Source organism: Eubalaena glacialis, chromosome 16 (assembly GCF_028564815.1).
Source record: "Eubalaena glacialis isolate mEubGla1 chromosome 16, mEubGla1.1.hap2.+ XY, whole genome shotgun sequence".
Lineage (NCBI taxonomy): Eukaryota > Metazoa > Chordata > Mammalia > Artiodactyla > Balaenidae > Eubalaena > Eubalaena glacialis.
In genome coordinates, this window is record NC_083731.1 from 10,838,828 (window position 1) to 10,857,331 (window position 18,504).

At 42.2% G+C, this 18,504-nt stretch overlaps 1 protein-coding gene across 3 annotated transcripts in view; it reads right to left on the bottom strand.

The window, feature by feature from the left end:
* The window catches only part of PCCA (propionyl-CoA carboxylase subunit alpha), a 370,033-nt gene extending 364,453 nt beyond the window's left edge, over window positions 1-5,580 (bottom strand). For all 3 annotated transcript variants that reach the window (XM_061170561.1, XM_061170560.1, XM_061170559.1), the window contains exon 1: window positions 5,440-5,580. In XM_061170561.1, the coding sequence (XP_061026544.1) occupies window positions 5,440-5,544 (105 nt within the window). In that variant the 5' untranslated portion in view covers window positions 5,545-5,580. The remainder of the gene's footprint in view (window positions 1-5,439) is intronic.
* Window positions 5,581-18,504: the final 12,924 nt, after the last annotated feature.

Sequence of the window (18,504 nt, forward strand, 5' to 3'; positions counted from 1 at the left end):
ACCAAACGCAATCTCACCTCAGAGCTGTTGCCTTGGCCTTCCTTTGGAAGGCTAGTCCCCCAGGTCATCACATGGTGGGCTGGGTCAGTTTTCTGATCAAATACCACATTCTTAGAAATATCTCCTCTCTTTTCCTTAGGTAACAACCCCCCAACACCACTACCACTTTTTATCCCATTATTCTATTTTTCTTTTTCCTTTCAGCACTTACCACTCTTTGAACTTACATATTTATGTGAATACTGTCAGTCTCCTTTAGTCAAATATAACTACAGTGAGGGCAGAAATGTTCACTATTATATCCACAGCACTAAACAGTATCTGGCACATAGTAGGTGTAGCGGGTTGAAATGGTGGACTCCAAGATGATGTGTCCGTGTCCTAGAACCTGTGACTGTAACCTTTTTTTTCTTTTTTTTTTTCTTTTTTTTTTGGAAAAAAGGGTCTTTGCAGATATATTTAAGTAAAAGATCTCAGATAGATCATCCTGGATCCTGCCAATCCCTAAATCCATTGACAAGTGTCCTTATAAATGAAAGAAGAGGATGCACAGGGAGAAGGAAAAGAAGGCCAGGCTTCTGAAGAGAGAGGCTGAGAGAAACTGCAGTGATACGGCCACAGCCAAGGAACAAGTGGAGCCACCAGAGGCAAGGAAGGATTCTTCACTAGAGCCCTCGGACGGCCCATGGCCCTGCTGACATCCTAATTTCAGACTTCTGGCCTCCACAATTGTGAGAAAACAAATTTGCGTTGTTTTAAGCCACCAGTCTGTGTCCCATGAATACCGTATTAGTTTTCTTCACTGAAATTATAAGTCAACATCTTCCAACATGTTTGAAATTCACTTTTATTATATTGAGTCCCATCACAGTTTATGGTCTTATTTTTCTAAATGAAAATGTCAATGAGCACTTAAAATAAATAAACTAATTTTTTAAATCATACAGTAGCCTCATTTTTCAAAAAGGTACATATTTGCTTCAACTATTAGAGAGTAGCTTCAAAACAAAATAATATTTCTGCATATGACACTTCACCATGCTACTGAAATTACTCTTATTAAAGACCAAAGACCTTGGGAATTCCCTGGCGGTCTAGCGGTTGGGACTCCATGCTTCCACTGCAGGGGGCCCAGGTTCGATCCCTAGTCAGGGAACTAGGATCCTGCAAGACTCGCAGCCAAAAAAAAAAAAAAAAAAAAAAAAATACCAAAGACCTTATTACAGTCTCCCTTCAATCTTTATCTTTATTCCTCGACCTCCCTACACTTAGGACACGGTGAGGGAACATGTTTTCGTTTCTTCTGGTCTCTTCAGTGCATACCATAGTACCAGCAACTTAGCAGATATTCCACAAACACTTTTTGAAAGACAGACAGCTACATCTCTAGATAGATGAATGAATGAACGAATGCTATTTTGGCTCCTGTCAAAGCATTCCTCTAAATCCTACTGTCTCTTCTTCCTTCTTCCAAATCCAAATTTAGGGTAATAAGATTGAGTATTTATTCAATTAAATATTAACTTAACCAACCATATCCTTCAGAGTGCACACACTCCAATGTTTACGTCAGATCACTGACCGAAAAACCAGCCATTGATTTCCTTCTTTCTTCCCAGCAATTCAACATGACTCTTGGAATCATCTAATTCCAGATACCTAAAAGGAAACACTCCACCCCCCAAATTTTTCTTTCCTAAATTTCTTTTTTTCATCCCTGTTCTCCCATTTACCCACTTTTTAAAAAACTGGAATCACTTAAACAACTCCTATTCCTTCACTCACTTGATCAAAAATGTCACTATCTCTTCCCCTGATTTAGAAAAGGGTTTTACCAATCACTCCTCTGTTCTGAACCTCTTAAGAACAGAATAAAATCCAAAAAAGCAGATGTATAAATACACAAATGTCCATAAGCACTTTCTTTTTTTTTTTTAATTTTTATTTATTATTTATTTATTATTTATTTTCGGCTGTGTTGGGTCTTCGTTTCTGTGCGAGGGCTTTCTCTAGTTGCGGCGAGCAGGGGCCACTCTTCATCGCGATGCGCGGGCCTCTCACTATCGCGGCCTCTCTTGTTGCGGAGCACAGGCTTCAGACGCGCAGGCTCAGTAGTTGTGGCTCACGGGCCCAGTTGCTCCGCGGCATGTGGGATCTTCCCAGACCAGGGCTCAAACCCGTGTCCCCTGCATTGGCAGGCAGATTCTCAACCACTGCGCCACCAGGGAAGCCCCATAAGCACTTTCTTATAGCAAAAACTGATTTCTGTAATAATGTCAGAAGATTTTCTTCCCAAATAATTGTCAGAAATCTATCAGCATGTTGGAAAGATTTACCTCCAGGCAATTCTAAAGCATTCAGATTTGCTTAAACATTCTTATCCATGACTAGAAAAGAAAATCACGGATTATAAGGAACGTAAAGCTTGAGCATTCGAGCTTCACGAATGCACCATATAATGAGACCATGACTCAGATGAGAGACAGTTTGTAACTGGGAAAGTAAAGCTGTGGAATCATACCATCCAAGGTTCAACTTCTACCTTAGCCAACTGTTTCCTTAAGCAAGTTACTTAACTGCTCTGAGCTTTGTTTCCTCTTCCATATATTTGGGATTTTTTTTTACCTAGTTATTACAAGGATAAGAGATAATATACGAAAATCATATAAGGCATATAAAAGTTCAATAAACTGTAGCAATTACCACAAGCCCAACATCCCGAAGCCACTGAAAAATGCAGACAGAAGAAAAAAACTAGTTATTTAAAAAGCACACACAAAACAAATTAAGACTAAAAGGTGAACTGTATATATACCCTAAAAACAAACTCTATTAACTGGCTAAAAGAATGGTTAGAACTCTCTAGAGTTAGCAGTCTGCTTTCCAACCAAACAAACAATTTGCAGGGGTGGAGGGAGGAATGGGAGGAGTAAAATCTTCAAAAGGTTCCGCTTCAAACACAGACTCAATGGAGCACATTTCAAGTTCACAGAAAAGAAGCATGGAGAGGAGCTAAGCAGCCCAAGTTCCCCTAAAGTGACAGTGGTTTTGAGAGCTTCCTCCCACTTGCAGGAGGAATTCTTTACTGGCACAAATATAACTCTCTACTCCAGTCAGTACTGCCACAAATTCAGCACTACTTTGTCAAACGCTCTGTTAAGAAAACAGAAATAGGGACTTCCCTGGTGGTCCAGTGGCTAAGGCTCTGCGCTCCCAGTGTAAGGGGCCCAGGTTCAATCCCTGGTCAGGGAACTAGATCCCACATGCCGCAACTAAGAGCCCGCATGCCACAATTAAAGATCCTGCAGGCTGCAACTAAGACTCGGTGCAGCCAAATAAATAAATAAATAAATATTTAAAAAGAAAGAAAGAAGACAGAAATAGACAAGATGCAGGCTCTGCCAACACATTAAAAGGAAGAAACTGGGTAAGAAAAATCAGTTTATATGTTGTACAGTAAGAGTACAGCAGTAAATAGAGTAACAACTTCCTTCTCTCTCAGCCTCTCCACACTAAAATATGTCAGTGTAATAATCCCTCCCAACTCCAACATGAATGGTTTCCCATAAAACCAAGCACGGCCTACAGCAAGGCCCAGCATGGTCTGACTCCTACCTACCTCCCCAGCACCATCTAATCTCGATACCAGAGCCTCAGTAGCCTTTTCTCAGTTCTCCTACCTTGTCATGCCCTCTGGCCCAGGACTTTTGCACGTGCTGCTCTCTCACATGTAACACTCACCTCTTTCTTCTCTCTTTGCCTAGAAAAAAGTCACTTTGTCCTTCAAAACTTGTTTCAATTTTCACTTCCAAAGGAAAACTCCCTTACATTAGGCATGGTTTGAGCAAGTCACATAAAACTGTGCCTCAATTTCTTCATCTGTAAATGGGGATTATATGGCTGTTGTGAGGACTGAATAAATTAATTCAAGTAGAGCACCAAAACAGTATCTAGGACACAAAGCTCAAAATCTAGACTTGGTCAAATCCCTCCATTTTATTTTCTTCTATATAGCACCAGGACCTCTCCCGTAATAGCACTTTACACTTGCTTGTCTCCTTAACAGACTAAAATTTCTAAAAGAGAAATTATATTCATTTCATAGAGATGGAACACAGGAAGGAGAGAAAGACTTGCTGAAAAAAAAACAGCTGAAAGGAAGAAGCGGAGGCCCAAAGAGGTGACTTATTTAATATACCAAACTTCATCTGTGTTGACTCCAAAGCCTATGCCTTCCCACCACACCATGCTGCCTCCTACGCATCAATAAATGGATTCAGAGTTTTGCAACTGCAAGTGAAGTGGCCAAAAAAGATTAAAAGATGAAAGAATACTAAAGATTAAGAAACAATAAATTGTGTGCCCACACAAACTTTGGGTTTTTTGAGAGTGGGCATTCTAAAGTTGACACTAAGCTAATGTACCTGCAGACTTACTTTCACTTCCATGTTCAGCTCTAGCGCCCACATTTCACACCTGGGCCTAAGCTCCCTCCTCTTTAAAAGAGTAGGATGGGCCAAATCATCTCTAACGTGTCTTTCAATTCTAAAAGTTCAATGACAATAAATCAAGTTACGGGCCTATTTTTTTTAAAGGAAGCTAACAGGTGGTTTTCAGAGAAACTTTTAAATAATCTGTTCAAGTGACTTAAACTCTGTTAATAAAGTAAGTTAGGTAGTCTTCGTTTAGAAATTACAAGAGACTCCATGTTGAAGAGAAAAAGTGTTAAGAACCACACACAAACACTCCAACGTATAAGTCATGGCTGCCACCATGAAAACCCTAGAACATACAGTGCAGAGATGTGTTTAGAACAGCACAAACATCACGCTAACCACTACAGAGAAGAGAAAAACTCACAAGATGCATATACAGTATATAATGTGATGTAATACAATTAAAATAGGCTCTCAACTCAAGCAAAGGTAGTAGCAATCCTGACATCTTATACTTTAAAAGGTGAGACAAACTCAAAACCCTAACTCTACTTGAGCAGCAATTTAGTGTCCCTTCAAAGCAGGAAGGAGGCAAAAAAAAATGGAAACGATAAGGACCCTTAAAAATACACCTGGAAAGCTCAAGACAAGCCAAAACCTCATGGCCCAAGAGCGGGAGCACGGGAAATGCACGTACATTACAGCCAGCTGGCTGTCAGCCGCTCCCGAGGAAGCAGAAAACTCACGCCTACAGGCTCCTTGGGCCGCTCGGCCCTCCATGATACTCGGAGCAACAGCTGCGGCGAGGGACGCCGGCTCTGCCCCGCTCCAGGGCGAACTCCGGAGGGAGAGGGAGTTAGGGGCGCGGTCCGACGCGGAACCCGGCGCCGGGTGTCGCCCGGGCACCTACGGAGCGCTCTCCGCAGCACTGGCCACCGCCTGGCGGTGCGGGGCTGGGAGCCCAGTGAGGCCCAGGCCCACGGGGAGTCCCGGCGCGCCTCACCTTCAGGGTCCATAACGCCGCGCCCCGCAACAGCGGCTGCGGCCACCGCCGTCCACGCCGTCCTGCTGTGACCAGCGCTGCCTCCCCGACCCAGAGCCCCGCCATTGTTGCCCCTGCAGACCGGAGCTCCGCTGACCTCTCACCCCGCGGAAGGGGGCGGAGAAGAGTAGCGACTAGGCTTCGGCCAATCACGAGCCGGGGATCCGTGGCCCCGCCCCCTACTGCGGGGAAGGGAGGGACCGGGAGCGGGACTCGCCCAACCGCGGGAGCCGGGAGCCTGGCTGCTGGGCAAGCGCGTGCTGGGCCCGGAGGGAGGCTGGCCGAGCGGCCCGCCAGGAGCCAGCTGGGGGCTGCCGGCCCGACACTATCCCGGGAATGAGCGAGGCAGGGAGGACACGCGTGTGTTCTGGCGGCGGTTGATCCGCGCCTGCTTGGGGTAAAGCCCGTATTGCGCCAGCTTCCACTTAGCAACCTACACGCAGTGCGGCCAGCGAACGTCAGTGAGGTACCTCCGCCCCTTGACCACCCCTCAGCCCAGGGCCACCCTACAGTCTCGAGTGTCCTAAGTTCCAGGCAGGTACCCAAACTAAGATCCTGTATGTTTGAAGGCGTAAGTTGCAAAGCGCCAAACCAAGGTAAGGTTTTGGACAAATGTGGTAACATAGAAAATGCTCTAGGTCTAGAAATCAGAGATCCCAGCTCAAGCCCTACCTCTTCTGCATATACTAACATCTGCGTGTCAGAGGAATTAGCCATAACCAAAGTCAGTTTCTGTTGCTTGCAAGTAGGCACCCTTATTAATACAACTACTAAGGGCTAGACCTTGTTAGATGCCTCAAATTTTGTCTCTTTTAATCTTTACAAGAACCCTATTGGCCTATACATTTCCCATTTTGAGAAATTGAATTTATAGAGAGGAAAAGCCACTCAGCTAGTAAGTAGTGAAACTACGGTTTGAACCCAGGTCTGGCTGTCTTCAGGGACTGGACTTTTGTTTTATTATGGACAGTTTTTAACAGACACAAAAGAGAGAAAATAGTCTTATGATCACCCAGGCACCCATCACACAGCTTCAACAAATCAACATTTTGTCAATCTTGTTTCATCTATTCCCCCTGCTTATTTTTTTTTTTTAATAAATTTATTTATTTATTTTTGGCTGTGTTGGGTCTTCGTTTCTGTGCGAGGGCTTTCTCTAGTTGCGGCGAGCGGGGGCCACTCTTCATCGCGGTGCGCGGGCCTCTCACTGTCGCGGCCTCTCCCGTTGCGGAGCACAGGCTCCAGCCGCGCAGGCTCAGTAATTGTGGCTCACGGGCCTAGTTGCTCCATGGCATGTGGGATCTTCCCGGACCGGGGCACGAACCCGCGTCCCCTGCATTGGCAGGCAGACCCTCAACCACTGCGCCACCAGGGAAGCCCCCCCCCTGCTTATTTGTTGCTGGAGTATTCTGAAGCAAATCTCAGACATCAGGTCCTCTCACCTATATATACGACAGCATCAGGGGCTCTCTTAACTATTCTGCTTCTCGTACAGAGTCACCTTGAGACAGTTAACAAAGCTAGGAATGACACAGAATGTCTTACAACATGGCAAATGCCAAAAGAGATACAAACTGTTTAAGGATAGCTGAGAGGTGACACTTAATGGAATTTTAAAATGTAAGCAGGAACTTGCATGACACACAATATAAAAAATTATATCAGTTTCACAGGATTTCTCACTTAGGTATCTAAGGCTGGGCTCATTTCCTACCCAGGAAACCTGCTTTTCTTTTTTCTTTTTTTCTTTTCCTTCCTCCCATTTTTACCCTTTGGAGTGATTCTCCTTAGATCCTATCTGTTTTGTCTTATAGAAGTTATTTTCTTGAACGGCAGTTGTGGCAGAAACTACTTGTTCCATAATATCTATTCTCCACTCCTTTCTTAGTAAAAGAGCTCCTGAGCTTTAGCTGAGCACACGGCCACCCAGCTAAAGGCTGCAGTATCCACCCTCCCTAACAACAAGGTGTGGACATGTGACTAAGGTGTGCTTTATGGAATGTAAGAACTGTGCCCTTAAAGAGTAGAGGCATGCCTTCCATTTCCTCTTCCCTCCTTCCTGAAAGAAGACATACTGGTGGGTGCTGGAGCAACCATCTTAACTCGTGAGATAGGAGCCCCATGTTGAAAATAGCAGAGCAATAAGATAGGAGGAGCCAAGGTCCCCTACTCTGTGGAATCATCTTATCAGTCTTCTACTGCTTAATGCATGCACTGTTATGTGACAGAGAAATAAACTTTTATCTTGTTTAAATCACTGTTATTTCTGTCTTTACTATAGCAGCCAAAACTGTATCCTAATCAACTCACAAGTGAGGTACTGACAAAATGAAACCTGATATATGTGGTGATAACTTAATGGTGACCACCCGAATATAGCAAACCAGAATCTGAAAGCTGATGACCCCTGTTATGCCATGGTACCTCTTTAGTAAAATGGCTGCTTTCAAAGCCTGGGACAATATTGTTTTTGCTTTCTTTGATATAGCCTCTAATTCTAATACCGTGTTTTCAAGGGAATATAATTGCCAGTTTTGAGCTCAACAGTTCTACCTTCTCCAAGCTATGCCACACATTTTGGGATGTTTATCATCTCCAAAACCCACTTCCTGTTACCGATGTCTGAAAATAGTTGTTTCATGTATTTTGTCCTATTTTCTATTTATCTATAGTGGGAGGGAACCAGCTACTCCATCTAGAACCAGTCTGGAACCAGTTACTCTGCCTTTGCTAGAAATAATAAATCTTCTCTCAGAATTCTGAAAACATTTTACATAATCTTCTAGCTTCCAGAGTTGCTCTTGAGAAGTCAGATGCCAATCTCCCCTGTGATCCCCCGTATCCTGTTACAAGATACTGCCCTACTGTTGCATGGTGTGAATGGAGCCGAGGGAAGCTGGGGTGTAAATCAGGGAATCATGAGCAGCCACATGAGCAATAAATAGCAAGACTGCACTCCACCTAGAGACCCTGAACTTTGAGCTACATACATATATTTGGCTCTCTCTGAGTTGTGAGCACTTACAGACTAGGTAAACCGGAGTGGAAATTATGTTTCCCCAAATCCTCTGCCCTATATGGTTCCTGGTTAGAGTTAACCAAAAGAGGACCCTGTAAGATATTTAGAAAGCAGGAGTGGGGGCTTCCCTGGTGGCGCAGTGGTTAGGAGTCCTCCTGCCACGCGGGGCGCGGGTTCGAGCCCTGGTCCAGGAAGATCCCACGTGCCACGGAGCGGCTAAGCCCACGCGCCTGGAGCCCGTGCTCCGCACGGGGGGAGCCACTGCAGTGGGAGGCCCACACGCCACAGCAAGGAGTGGGCCCCGCTCGCCGCAACTGGAGAGAGCCCGCGCACAGCGACGGAGACCCAACGCAGCCAAAAATAATAAATAAATAAAATAAATTTAAAAAAAAAAAAAAAAGAAAGAAAGCAGGAGTGAAGTGGCAGCCAATACTCCCAGATTATTACCGTAAGGTAAGGAACACAGTTTCCTGGAAGACCGCGTGTCCTCAGCCTCCACTCTGCATCCAGCTTGTTTTTCCCAACTGCTAGCCCTGCTGACCACCAGCAACCCCAGGCCCACCACCGGACAATTGGCTGCAGACCCACAGAGGTGGTGCAGAGGTGCAGAGGTGCAGAGGTAGTAGCTGTCCAGAAGCAATTGCTTCTCATGAACCCTTTCTGAGAGCCTTCCTCACATTGCTACCTGGCAGCCAGACATGCTTAGCTTCTCTGTTATCCCCCTTATCCAGCTTGTCGAACTTGTCTACCAATGCTTCAGGCAGACTCCTGTAATCACTCTTTCCCTGCCAGTAGCTTGGAGCCACTGACGAATTTGAGTATGTACTGCGGGAAGGGAAAATAACCAAAATTTTCAGGGATTACTGGACTCTAGCTCTGAACTGATGCTAATTCCTAGAGAGCCAAAATGCTATTGTATTCCCCCCGTAAAAGCAGAGTCTTATGGAGGTGTGCTTCCCTGGCTGAATCCTGACTGTTCCACTAGTGAGAAGAGAAGTCGTGCAAAACTCTTTGAGTGATGAAGGGGTGGACTGTGGCAGAGATTGCTAGTTGTCCCCTAATACCCACCTTCCTCTTGCTTCTTTAGTAAAAGAACTCTCACAATTAGCTGGGTACATGGCCCTCAGGGAATAACTACATTTGCCAACTTCCATCACAGCAAGAGTGGCTAGGTTACTAAGTTTTGGCCAATGGGATGTAAGCAAAAGTGACATGGGTAACTTTTGGGTTGTGCCCCTAAAGGGAAGGGGCATGCCTTCCACTTTCCCTTCTCCTCTTCCCAGCTTGCCAGAATGTGGGCATAATGTTGGGGGCAAAGTTGTCATCTTAGATGATAAAAAGGAAGTCAGGCGTTGAGGAAGACAAAACAATATCCAAGGAACTCGAAGGTACTGACACTATGGAGCTGCTATATCAGCCCTGGAAGGTTCTGCTCAGATTTTTATGCAAAAGAGAAAAACACTGTATCTTATTTAAGTTACTGTGTTTTGTTTTGTTTTTGTCTCGTTTTGCCTTTGTTACAGTAGCCGAATGTGTACCCTAACTAATAGAACACAACTCTATGCCTTTGCCCTCTCCACTTAAAGTTACAGATGGTACTCAATAACAACAACAACAAAAACCACTCAAAATATAAGCAGAAGACGTAAATAGACATTTCTCCAGAGAAGACATACAGATGGCCAATAGGCACATGAAAAGACGCTCGTCATTGATACTTATCAGAGAAATAAATGCAAATAAAACTATGATGAGTTATCACATCATACCAGTAAGAATGGCTATCGTCAAAAAGTTTACAAATAATAAATGCTGAAGAGGTATGGAGAAAAGGGGACCCTCCTACAGTGTTGGTGGGAATGTAAATTGGTGCAGCCACTATGGAAAACAGTATGGAGGTTCCTTAAAAAACTAAAAATAGAGCTACTATGTGATCCAGCAATCCCACTTTGGGGTATATATTCAAAGGAAGTAAAAACAGAAAATTGAAGAGATATCTGTATTCCCATGTTGAAGCATTATTCACAACAGCCAAGATATAGAAACGACCTAAGTGTCCATCAACAAATGACTGAATAAAGATATGGTATATAAAGTGAAATAACCCACACGGAGAAGGACAAATACCACATGATGTCACTTATATGTGGAATCTAAAAAATAAGAAAAAATGTCAAACTCATAGACACAGAGTAAGAAAGTGCTTTCCAGGGGCTGGGGCAGGGGAGGAAATAGGGAGAGACTGGTAACAGGGTGCAAACTTTCAGCAATAAGATGAATAAGTTCTGAGGATCTAATGTAAAACATGGTGGCTATAGTTGATGACACCATATTATATAACTGAAATTTGCTAAGAGAGTAGAACTTAAGTGTTCTCACCTTAAAAAAAAAGTTATATATATGAGGTGACGGATGTGTTAATTACCTAGATGGGTGGAAATCCTTTCACAATGTACACATATATCAAATCACCACAATGTAGACTTTAAATATCTTACAATTTTGTAAGTCAATTATACCTCAATAAAGCTGAAATTTATAAATAGATAAATAAATAAAAAATTTTAAAATACTCCTCGAAACTGTCAAGGTCATGAAAAACAAGGAAAGACAGAAACTATCACAGACCAGAGATAGCTAAGGACATATGATGACTAAATGCAGTGCAATATCCTGGACTGGATACAAAAACTAAAAACTGTAAAAACTACTGAAATTCAAATAGAGTCTAGAGTTTAGTTAATAATAATGTACCAATGTTGTTTCCTTAGTTTTAACAAACGTACCATGGTAACGTAAGACATTAACATAGGGGAAATTATGTGAGGAGTGCATGGGAACTCTCTGTATTTTGTCTTTACAACTTTCCTATAAATCTAAAATTATTCAAAAATTAAAAATTTATCACCATAAAAAAAGGATAATTTAAAGGTAGATAAATGGGGAGAAAATATCTGTAAACAAAGCAACTGACAAGGGATTAATCTCCAAAATATACAAACAGCTCATGAAGCTCAATATCAGAAAAACAAACAACCCAATCAAAAATTGGACAGAAGACCTAAACAGACACTTCTCCAAAGAAGACATACAGATGGCCAAAAAGCACATGAAAAGATGCTCGACATCACTAATTATTAGAGAAATGCAAATCAAAACTACAGTGAGGGCTTCCCTGGTGGCGCAGTGGTTAAGAATCCACCTGCCAATGCAGGGGACACGGGTTCGATCCCTGGTCCAGGAAGATCCCACATGCCACGGAGCAACTAAGTCAGTGCACCACAACTACTGAGCCTGCGCTCTAGAGCCCGTGAGCCACAACTACTGAGCATGCATGCCACAACTACTGAAGCCTGAGCGCCTAGAGCCCGTGCTCCACAAGAGAAGCCACCACAATGCGAAGCCCGCTCATCTCAATGAAGGGTAGCCCCCGCTCGCCACAGCTAGAGAAAGCCCACATGCAGCAACGAAGACCCAATGCAGCTGAAAATAAAATAAATAAAATAAATAAGTTTATATATTAAAAAAAAAAAATTACAATGAGGTATATCACCTCACACCAGTCAGAATGGCCATTATCAAAAAGTCTACAAACAATAAATGCTGGAGAGGGTGTGGAGAAAAGGGAACCCTCCTGCACTGTTGGTGGGAATGTAAATTGATACAGCCACTATGGAGAACAGTATGGAGGTCCCTTAAAGAAACTAAAAACAGAACTACCATATGACCCAGCAATCCCACTCCTAGGCATATACCCACAGAAAACCATAATTCAAAAAGATACATGCACCCCAATGTTCATTGCAGCATTATTTATAATAGCCAGGACATGGAAGCAATGTCCATCAACAGAGGAATGGATAAAGAAGATGTGATACATATATACAATGGAGTATTACTCAGCCATAAAAAAGAACAAAATAATGCCATTTGCAGCAACATGGATGGACCTAGAGATTGTCATACTGAGTGAAGTAAGTCAGACAAAGAAAGATAAATAACATATGATATCACTTATATATGGAATCTAAAAAAAAAGGTACAAATGAACTAATTTACAAAACAGAAGTAGAATCACAGATGTAGAAAACAAACTTATGGTTACCAGGGGATAAGGGGGGGAGGAATAAATTGGAAGATTGGGACTGACACATACACACTACTATATATAAAATAGAAAACTAATAAGAACCTGCTGTATAGCACAGGGAACTCTACTCAATATTCTGTAATGGGCTATATGGAAAAAGAGTCTAAAAAAATAGAGTGGGTATATGTATATGTGTAACTGTTTCACTTTGCTGTACACCTGAAACTAACATAACATTGTAAATCAACTATACTCCAATAAAAATTTTTTTTAAAAATACGTATAAAGGGCATTACCGGGGACAATTAACTAAATTTACATGTGACTGGATTAGATAATTGGGTTTTTCTATGCTAAATTTCCTGCTTTTGATCCTTGTACTGGGGTAATGTAAGAGAATGTCCTTGTTCCTAAAAATATATACTTTGAAGTATTAAGAAAAAAAAAAAAAGAAAGGTAGATAAGTGGATATTCTAGGTAAAGGACTTAGAAGCAGAGTGAATAGCATGTGTATGATAGTGAGCTGTGGGTCCAGCAGCATGCTTTTGTATCACAAATGGTATGACTTCAGCAAAGGAAGCATTTACAGACAAAACTGAAGGAATAGGAAAGGGCCAGATCCTGAAGAAAGTAAATATTATACTATAGAGTCGGGGGTTTTTATCTTCGAGGCCAGAAATCACACTGTGGCACAATAATGGGCCACATATGGCACAAGGCTAAGTTTGGTTTTAGCCCTGGGTGTGTGTGTGTGTTAAATTTAGTTAACTATATTCAAAATATGGCAGCTTTCACATAAAATTCCAAATTTTCTACTTCTCTTGAGAGATCAAAAGATTTAACAATGCAGGGATTCCCCAAAAACACTCAAAGGCATCTCCCTTTGCCCACCAGGTCCTTTACTCATCCTCATTAGCTGCTTGTGTTTTGGGGTTTTTTTGTTTGTTTGTTTGTTTTTAAATTTTTATTGGGGTATAGCTGATTTATAATGTTGTGTTAGTTTCCGGTATACAGCAAAGTGAATCAGTTATACATATACATATATCCACTCTTCTTTTTTTTTTAGATCCTTTTCCCATATAGGCCATTACAGAGTATTGAGTAGAGTTCCCTGTGCTACACAGTAGGTCCTTATTAGTTATCTACTTTATACATAACTGCTTGTGTTTTTTATCGATGTTCTTTGAGGTAAGAAACCTGACGCATCTTAATCCAGGAAGTGATACTGTAGGTGCATTTTAGAAAGTATTGTGCATCATTCTAGAACTAGAGAAAAGTATCCACATGAATAAATCTCACAAATATAAGATAAAACAAAACAAAAAATAAGTAAAAGGAAACCAAGCTGCAGAAGAATACATACAGTTTGATACTATTTTTATAAAAGCTTTAAGATATGTGAAACAATCTCATATTATTGAAGACCACATACATAAATAATAAAGGATGAAATAATGTATGGGAATGTTGGTCTATGAATTTGAGAGACAGGTTGCCCTTCTTGAGGGAGGCTGTATTCATTTCCTAGGGCTGTCACAACAAAATACCATAGACTGGTAGCTTAAACAAAAGAGCTTTTTTTCCTCACAGTTCTGGAGGCTAGAAGTCCAAGATGAAGGTGTTGGCCAATTCAGTTTGGGGAGAGAGGTCTCTTCCTGGCTTGTAGACAGCTGCCTTCTCATTGTGTTTTCACATGGCCTTTCCTCCATGAATGTGTGCACAAGGAAGAAGAGAGAGAGCTCTCTGGTGTCTCTTCTTATAAGGTCACTAATCCTATCAGTTCAGGGTCCCACCCTTATGACTTCATCTAACCTTTAATTACTTCCATAAAGGTCCTGTTTCCAAATACAATCACACTGAGGGATTAGGGCTTCAACACATGAATTTGGGAGAAGCCCATAACACTTTCCCATGAGGGGTCACACAGAGCATACTCTTCCCCCAGCAATGAAAATGCATATGTGCAATGTTTCTGCCCAGGGAAGACTACTAAAGACTCAGTGATCAACGTTTTTATTGGGAGGGCTAGTCATGTAGGTACTCTCTGCCTAGCACATACCAAAACTCCAGATTCCCAGAAAGAAAGCAGGCATTCCACATAAATTATTGAACATTGTACATTGTTTGCACAGTCTGAGTATAGTGGGCCACCCTTATCAGTGGGGAATAGTGGGAACACTCCCAAAATCCAGCCAAGGCCAACCCTGCAAGCAGGCCCTTCTAAAGATAGTCACTTCAGGTTTGCTATGTTAACTTATGCACACTTACCAATGACCTCCTCAGCTCTGCTTCATTGCTCCCATCTCATGAATAAAGATTACTGAGATAACCCAATTGCTAAGCACTGAAACTGGTTCAATAACTGTCAACAAATTATTTTGTTTCTAGGTTTCAATACCATTATCAATCTAGGACAATCATAGTACACTTTATGACTTAAAAAAGTCCCTGGAGATTCGTCGATGTCCTTACTGTCCAGAACATGTTCTCTCCCAAGGTAATCATTGATTATACCCTTCTAAGTTAATTGTGTATCATATTTCCAGAGAGGACCCCACCCTCTTCCATTCCTGAAGTGCTGATTAACACAGCAGGTAAGCTCTCCAGTCTTATTACCATAGCCCAGATAGTTTGGCGACCATCTTAATTCTACAGTAGGGGTGGAAACACTTTAAAGCATAGTCAAGGATATTTCTAGAGTGTACCCTACCTGCCTGCAACAAAATCCTGGCCAAACTGTAAAGATAGAAAAGAGAATAGAGGGTTTCCCTGGTGGCACAGTGGTTAAGAATCCGCCTGCCAATGCAAGGGACACAGGTTCGAGCCCTGGTCAGGGAAGATCCCACATGCCGCGGAGCAACTAAGCCCATGCGCCACAACTACTGAGCCTGTGCTCTAGAGCACATGAGACACAACTACTGAGCCCGCGTGCCACAACTACTGAAGCCCACGCGCCTAGAGCCCGTGCTCTGCAACGAGAAGCCACCACAATGAGAAGCCCGCGCACCGCAACGAAGAGTAGCCCCCGCTCACCACAACTAGAGAAAGCCCACATGCAGCAACGAAGACCCAACACAGCCAAAAATAGATGAATAAAATAAAAATTTTTTTTAATTAATAAAAAAAACTAATTCCCCATTTTCCCCTCCCCCACCAGCCCCGGCAACCACCATTCTACTCTGTCTCTATGAATTTGACTATTCTAGGTATCTCATGTAAGTGGAATCAATATACAATTTTATCAACAGATGTGAGTAGCTTTTCCAAAACATCCTTCAGAACAACCCTATTCACTCTTTAAAACTCAGAAGCTTCATCTTCTGAAAGAGACATCAGAAAAAGACTGCCCTTGACGGCAGTGGAAAGGACCTTACAGGCACTATTAACAACTAACACAACAGTTAAAGTCTGTGGCTTCGATCCTTGTACCCTTGTTTGTTAATGAAGGAGAAATAAATCCCTCTTGAATCAAGAAGACTGTTCCTGCCAGAGACTTCAACCTGAGAATTCTTAGGAATCCTCCAGAAGCAGAAGACAGCCTTCACTCAAGACTATCAACAAAGTAATGATTGTATGAAGGAGACAGCCCAAGACATGGAAAGTCAAGGAGCTGGTGCTATATATTGTTACACTTCAATCTCTATGCAAGATTTCTTAATTTTCCTAGATATTTTCCTTCACCTTTGTTGGTTTAAGGTTCTGAATTGTTGATTACGTCTTAACTATGGTATCTGTAAGCAACAGTTTGCTGGAGCCAGATAGAACCAGCTTAGGAGAATCAATTGTTAAATTGTCAGGAATCTTGCCAGACAGTTGTTAAATTCCTGGTAGCTTGAAATCAGCCTATGGAAATATTTACACAATGGAAATCAGAAAATACTACAAATCATGGCCCCGCTCACTCCCGCTCTCCCAGAGAATCTGCTGTTAAACATTTATCAACACACCACTGCCTAAAAGGCACCTATCCTTGATGTTGCCCCTTGGATCCTTAGTCACTGCTAGGCATATGTCCAATACTGGCTACAATCTGCTTATGACATGGCTAAAATATACAATTAAACCAACTATTGAGTTTGTATTCACTTTCCTTTGGGGACCACCCAGCTTCACTTGGTATCAGTTCCTAGGTATCAGATGGTTCCCTAGGTAATTGGACTTAACCACTAAGTGACGTTTTAGATGGCAAACACCTCAGTAGGCCAGACAACAAGAAATCTGAAACTCAGGACTTCCCTAGTGGTTCAGTGGTTAAGACCCTGCGCTTCCATTGCAGATGGCACGGGTTCAATCCCTGGTTGGGGAACTAAGATCCCACATGCCAAGGTGCAGCCAGAAAAAAGGAAAAGAAAAAAAATCTGAAACTCTTATCACATTGTACTAGAAAGAGAGATTTCCTATCTCTATCTGTGGACCTTTCATGGGTGCTAGTCTTAGCAACTAAATTTTCATAGTAACAGGGTTTTAAAAAGAAGTAAGAAACAGATGGTGTATATTCAGAGGTTATCTCACCTTTACATACCTTATGAGATTGGCACACCACTTAAGCTCAACCCTGAGCTCTTTTGCTTTAGATCTAGCTCATGATTCCTCTACTATAAATTTAGTCACTGGTGCTGGACCAATCTTGATGAGTGACACCATCACTCAAGGCGGTGAACACTTACTTCCCATGAAAATTTTGGGCTGACAACTAGCTGTCAGTTCCTCTCACACCTTGTTTGGCTCCAAAGCAGGATGTTTCTTATTAGAGGGAGATGGGAAGATGCAGAACATTTCTCAATCTTGTCTGGGAAAGGTGGGCCGCACGGCTTGTCAGCACAAGCCTGGGCAACTCGGCACCAGCCTGTGTGTTTAATTTCTGTCATTAGAAAACTAACATTCCCACACACGTGGAGTGATCCCAGTTGTTCATTTCTAGGCACAAGCTGCCCTCACTCTGAGTGCTTAAATGTATCGACCTTCTGGAATTTAAATTATAATAGAAAGGCTTTTCTCATGTCCAGGTTATAAAGAGATGGACATATGTTTTTTTCTTAAACTTATATTTTCATTTTTGTACATCGAAATAACTCACCTTTTTGGAGTACATTTTAATGTTAATTAAGGGGAACATAAATCCAAATACGTACTTTTTTCAAATGACTCTCCAGTCATGTTAACACCATTTTCAACTTTATACATTATTTATTTTTTAGCACCTTTAATTATTATTTATTTATTTATTTATTTATTTTTGGGGCTGTGTTGGGTCTTCGTTTCTGTGCGAGGGCTTTCTCTAGCTGCGGCAAGCGGGGGCCACTCTTCATCGCGGTGCGCGGGCCTCTCACTATCGTGGCCTCTCTCGTTGCGGAGCACAGGCTCCAGACGCGCAGGCTCAGCAGTTGTGGCTCACGGGCCCAGTTGCTCCGCGGCATGTGGGATCTTCCCAGACCAGGGCTCGAACCCGTGTCCCCTGCATTAGCAGGCAGATTCTCAACCACTGCGCCACCAGGGAAGCCCCATTTTCAACTTTAAGTTAAACCTTTCCCTCAATGATTTAAGGTGCTACCTCTGTCATATGCTAAATTTCCATGTGTACTTGGAACTATTTCCATTGGTTTGTCTATCTAGTCAGGCATCAACACCACAATGTTTTAATTATAGGGTCTATAATATTTTTTTAATATGTGGTAAGGCCAGCCCCCTCTCATTGCTCTTCCTTTTGAAGACCTTCATAGGTATTCCTGCTTATTTATTTTTCCATTTGAAGTTTAGGATCCAGTGCCAGGAAAAGTTTTGCTGATATCTTTTTGGGGAATTACGTTAAATTTATATATTAACCTGAGGAGGTCTGACTTATTTATGATGCTGAATGGTCCTATCCAAGAACAAGGAATGTTTCTATTTTTGTTTAATCCTACTTTTGTGATTTTTC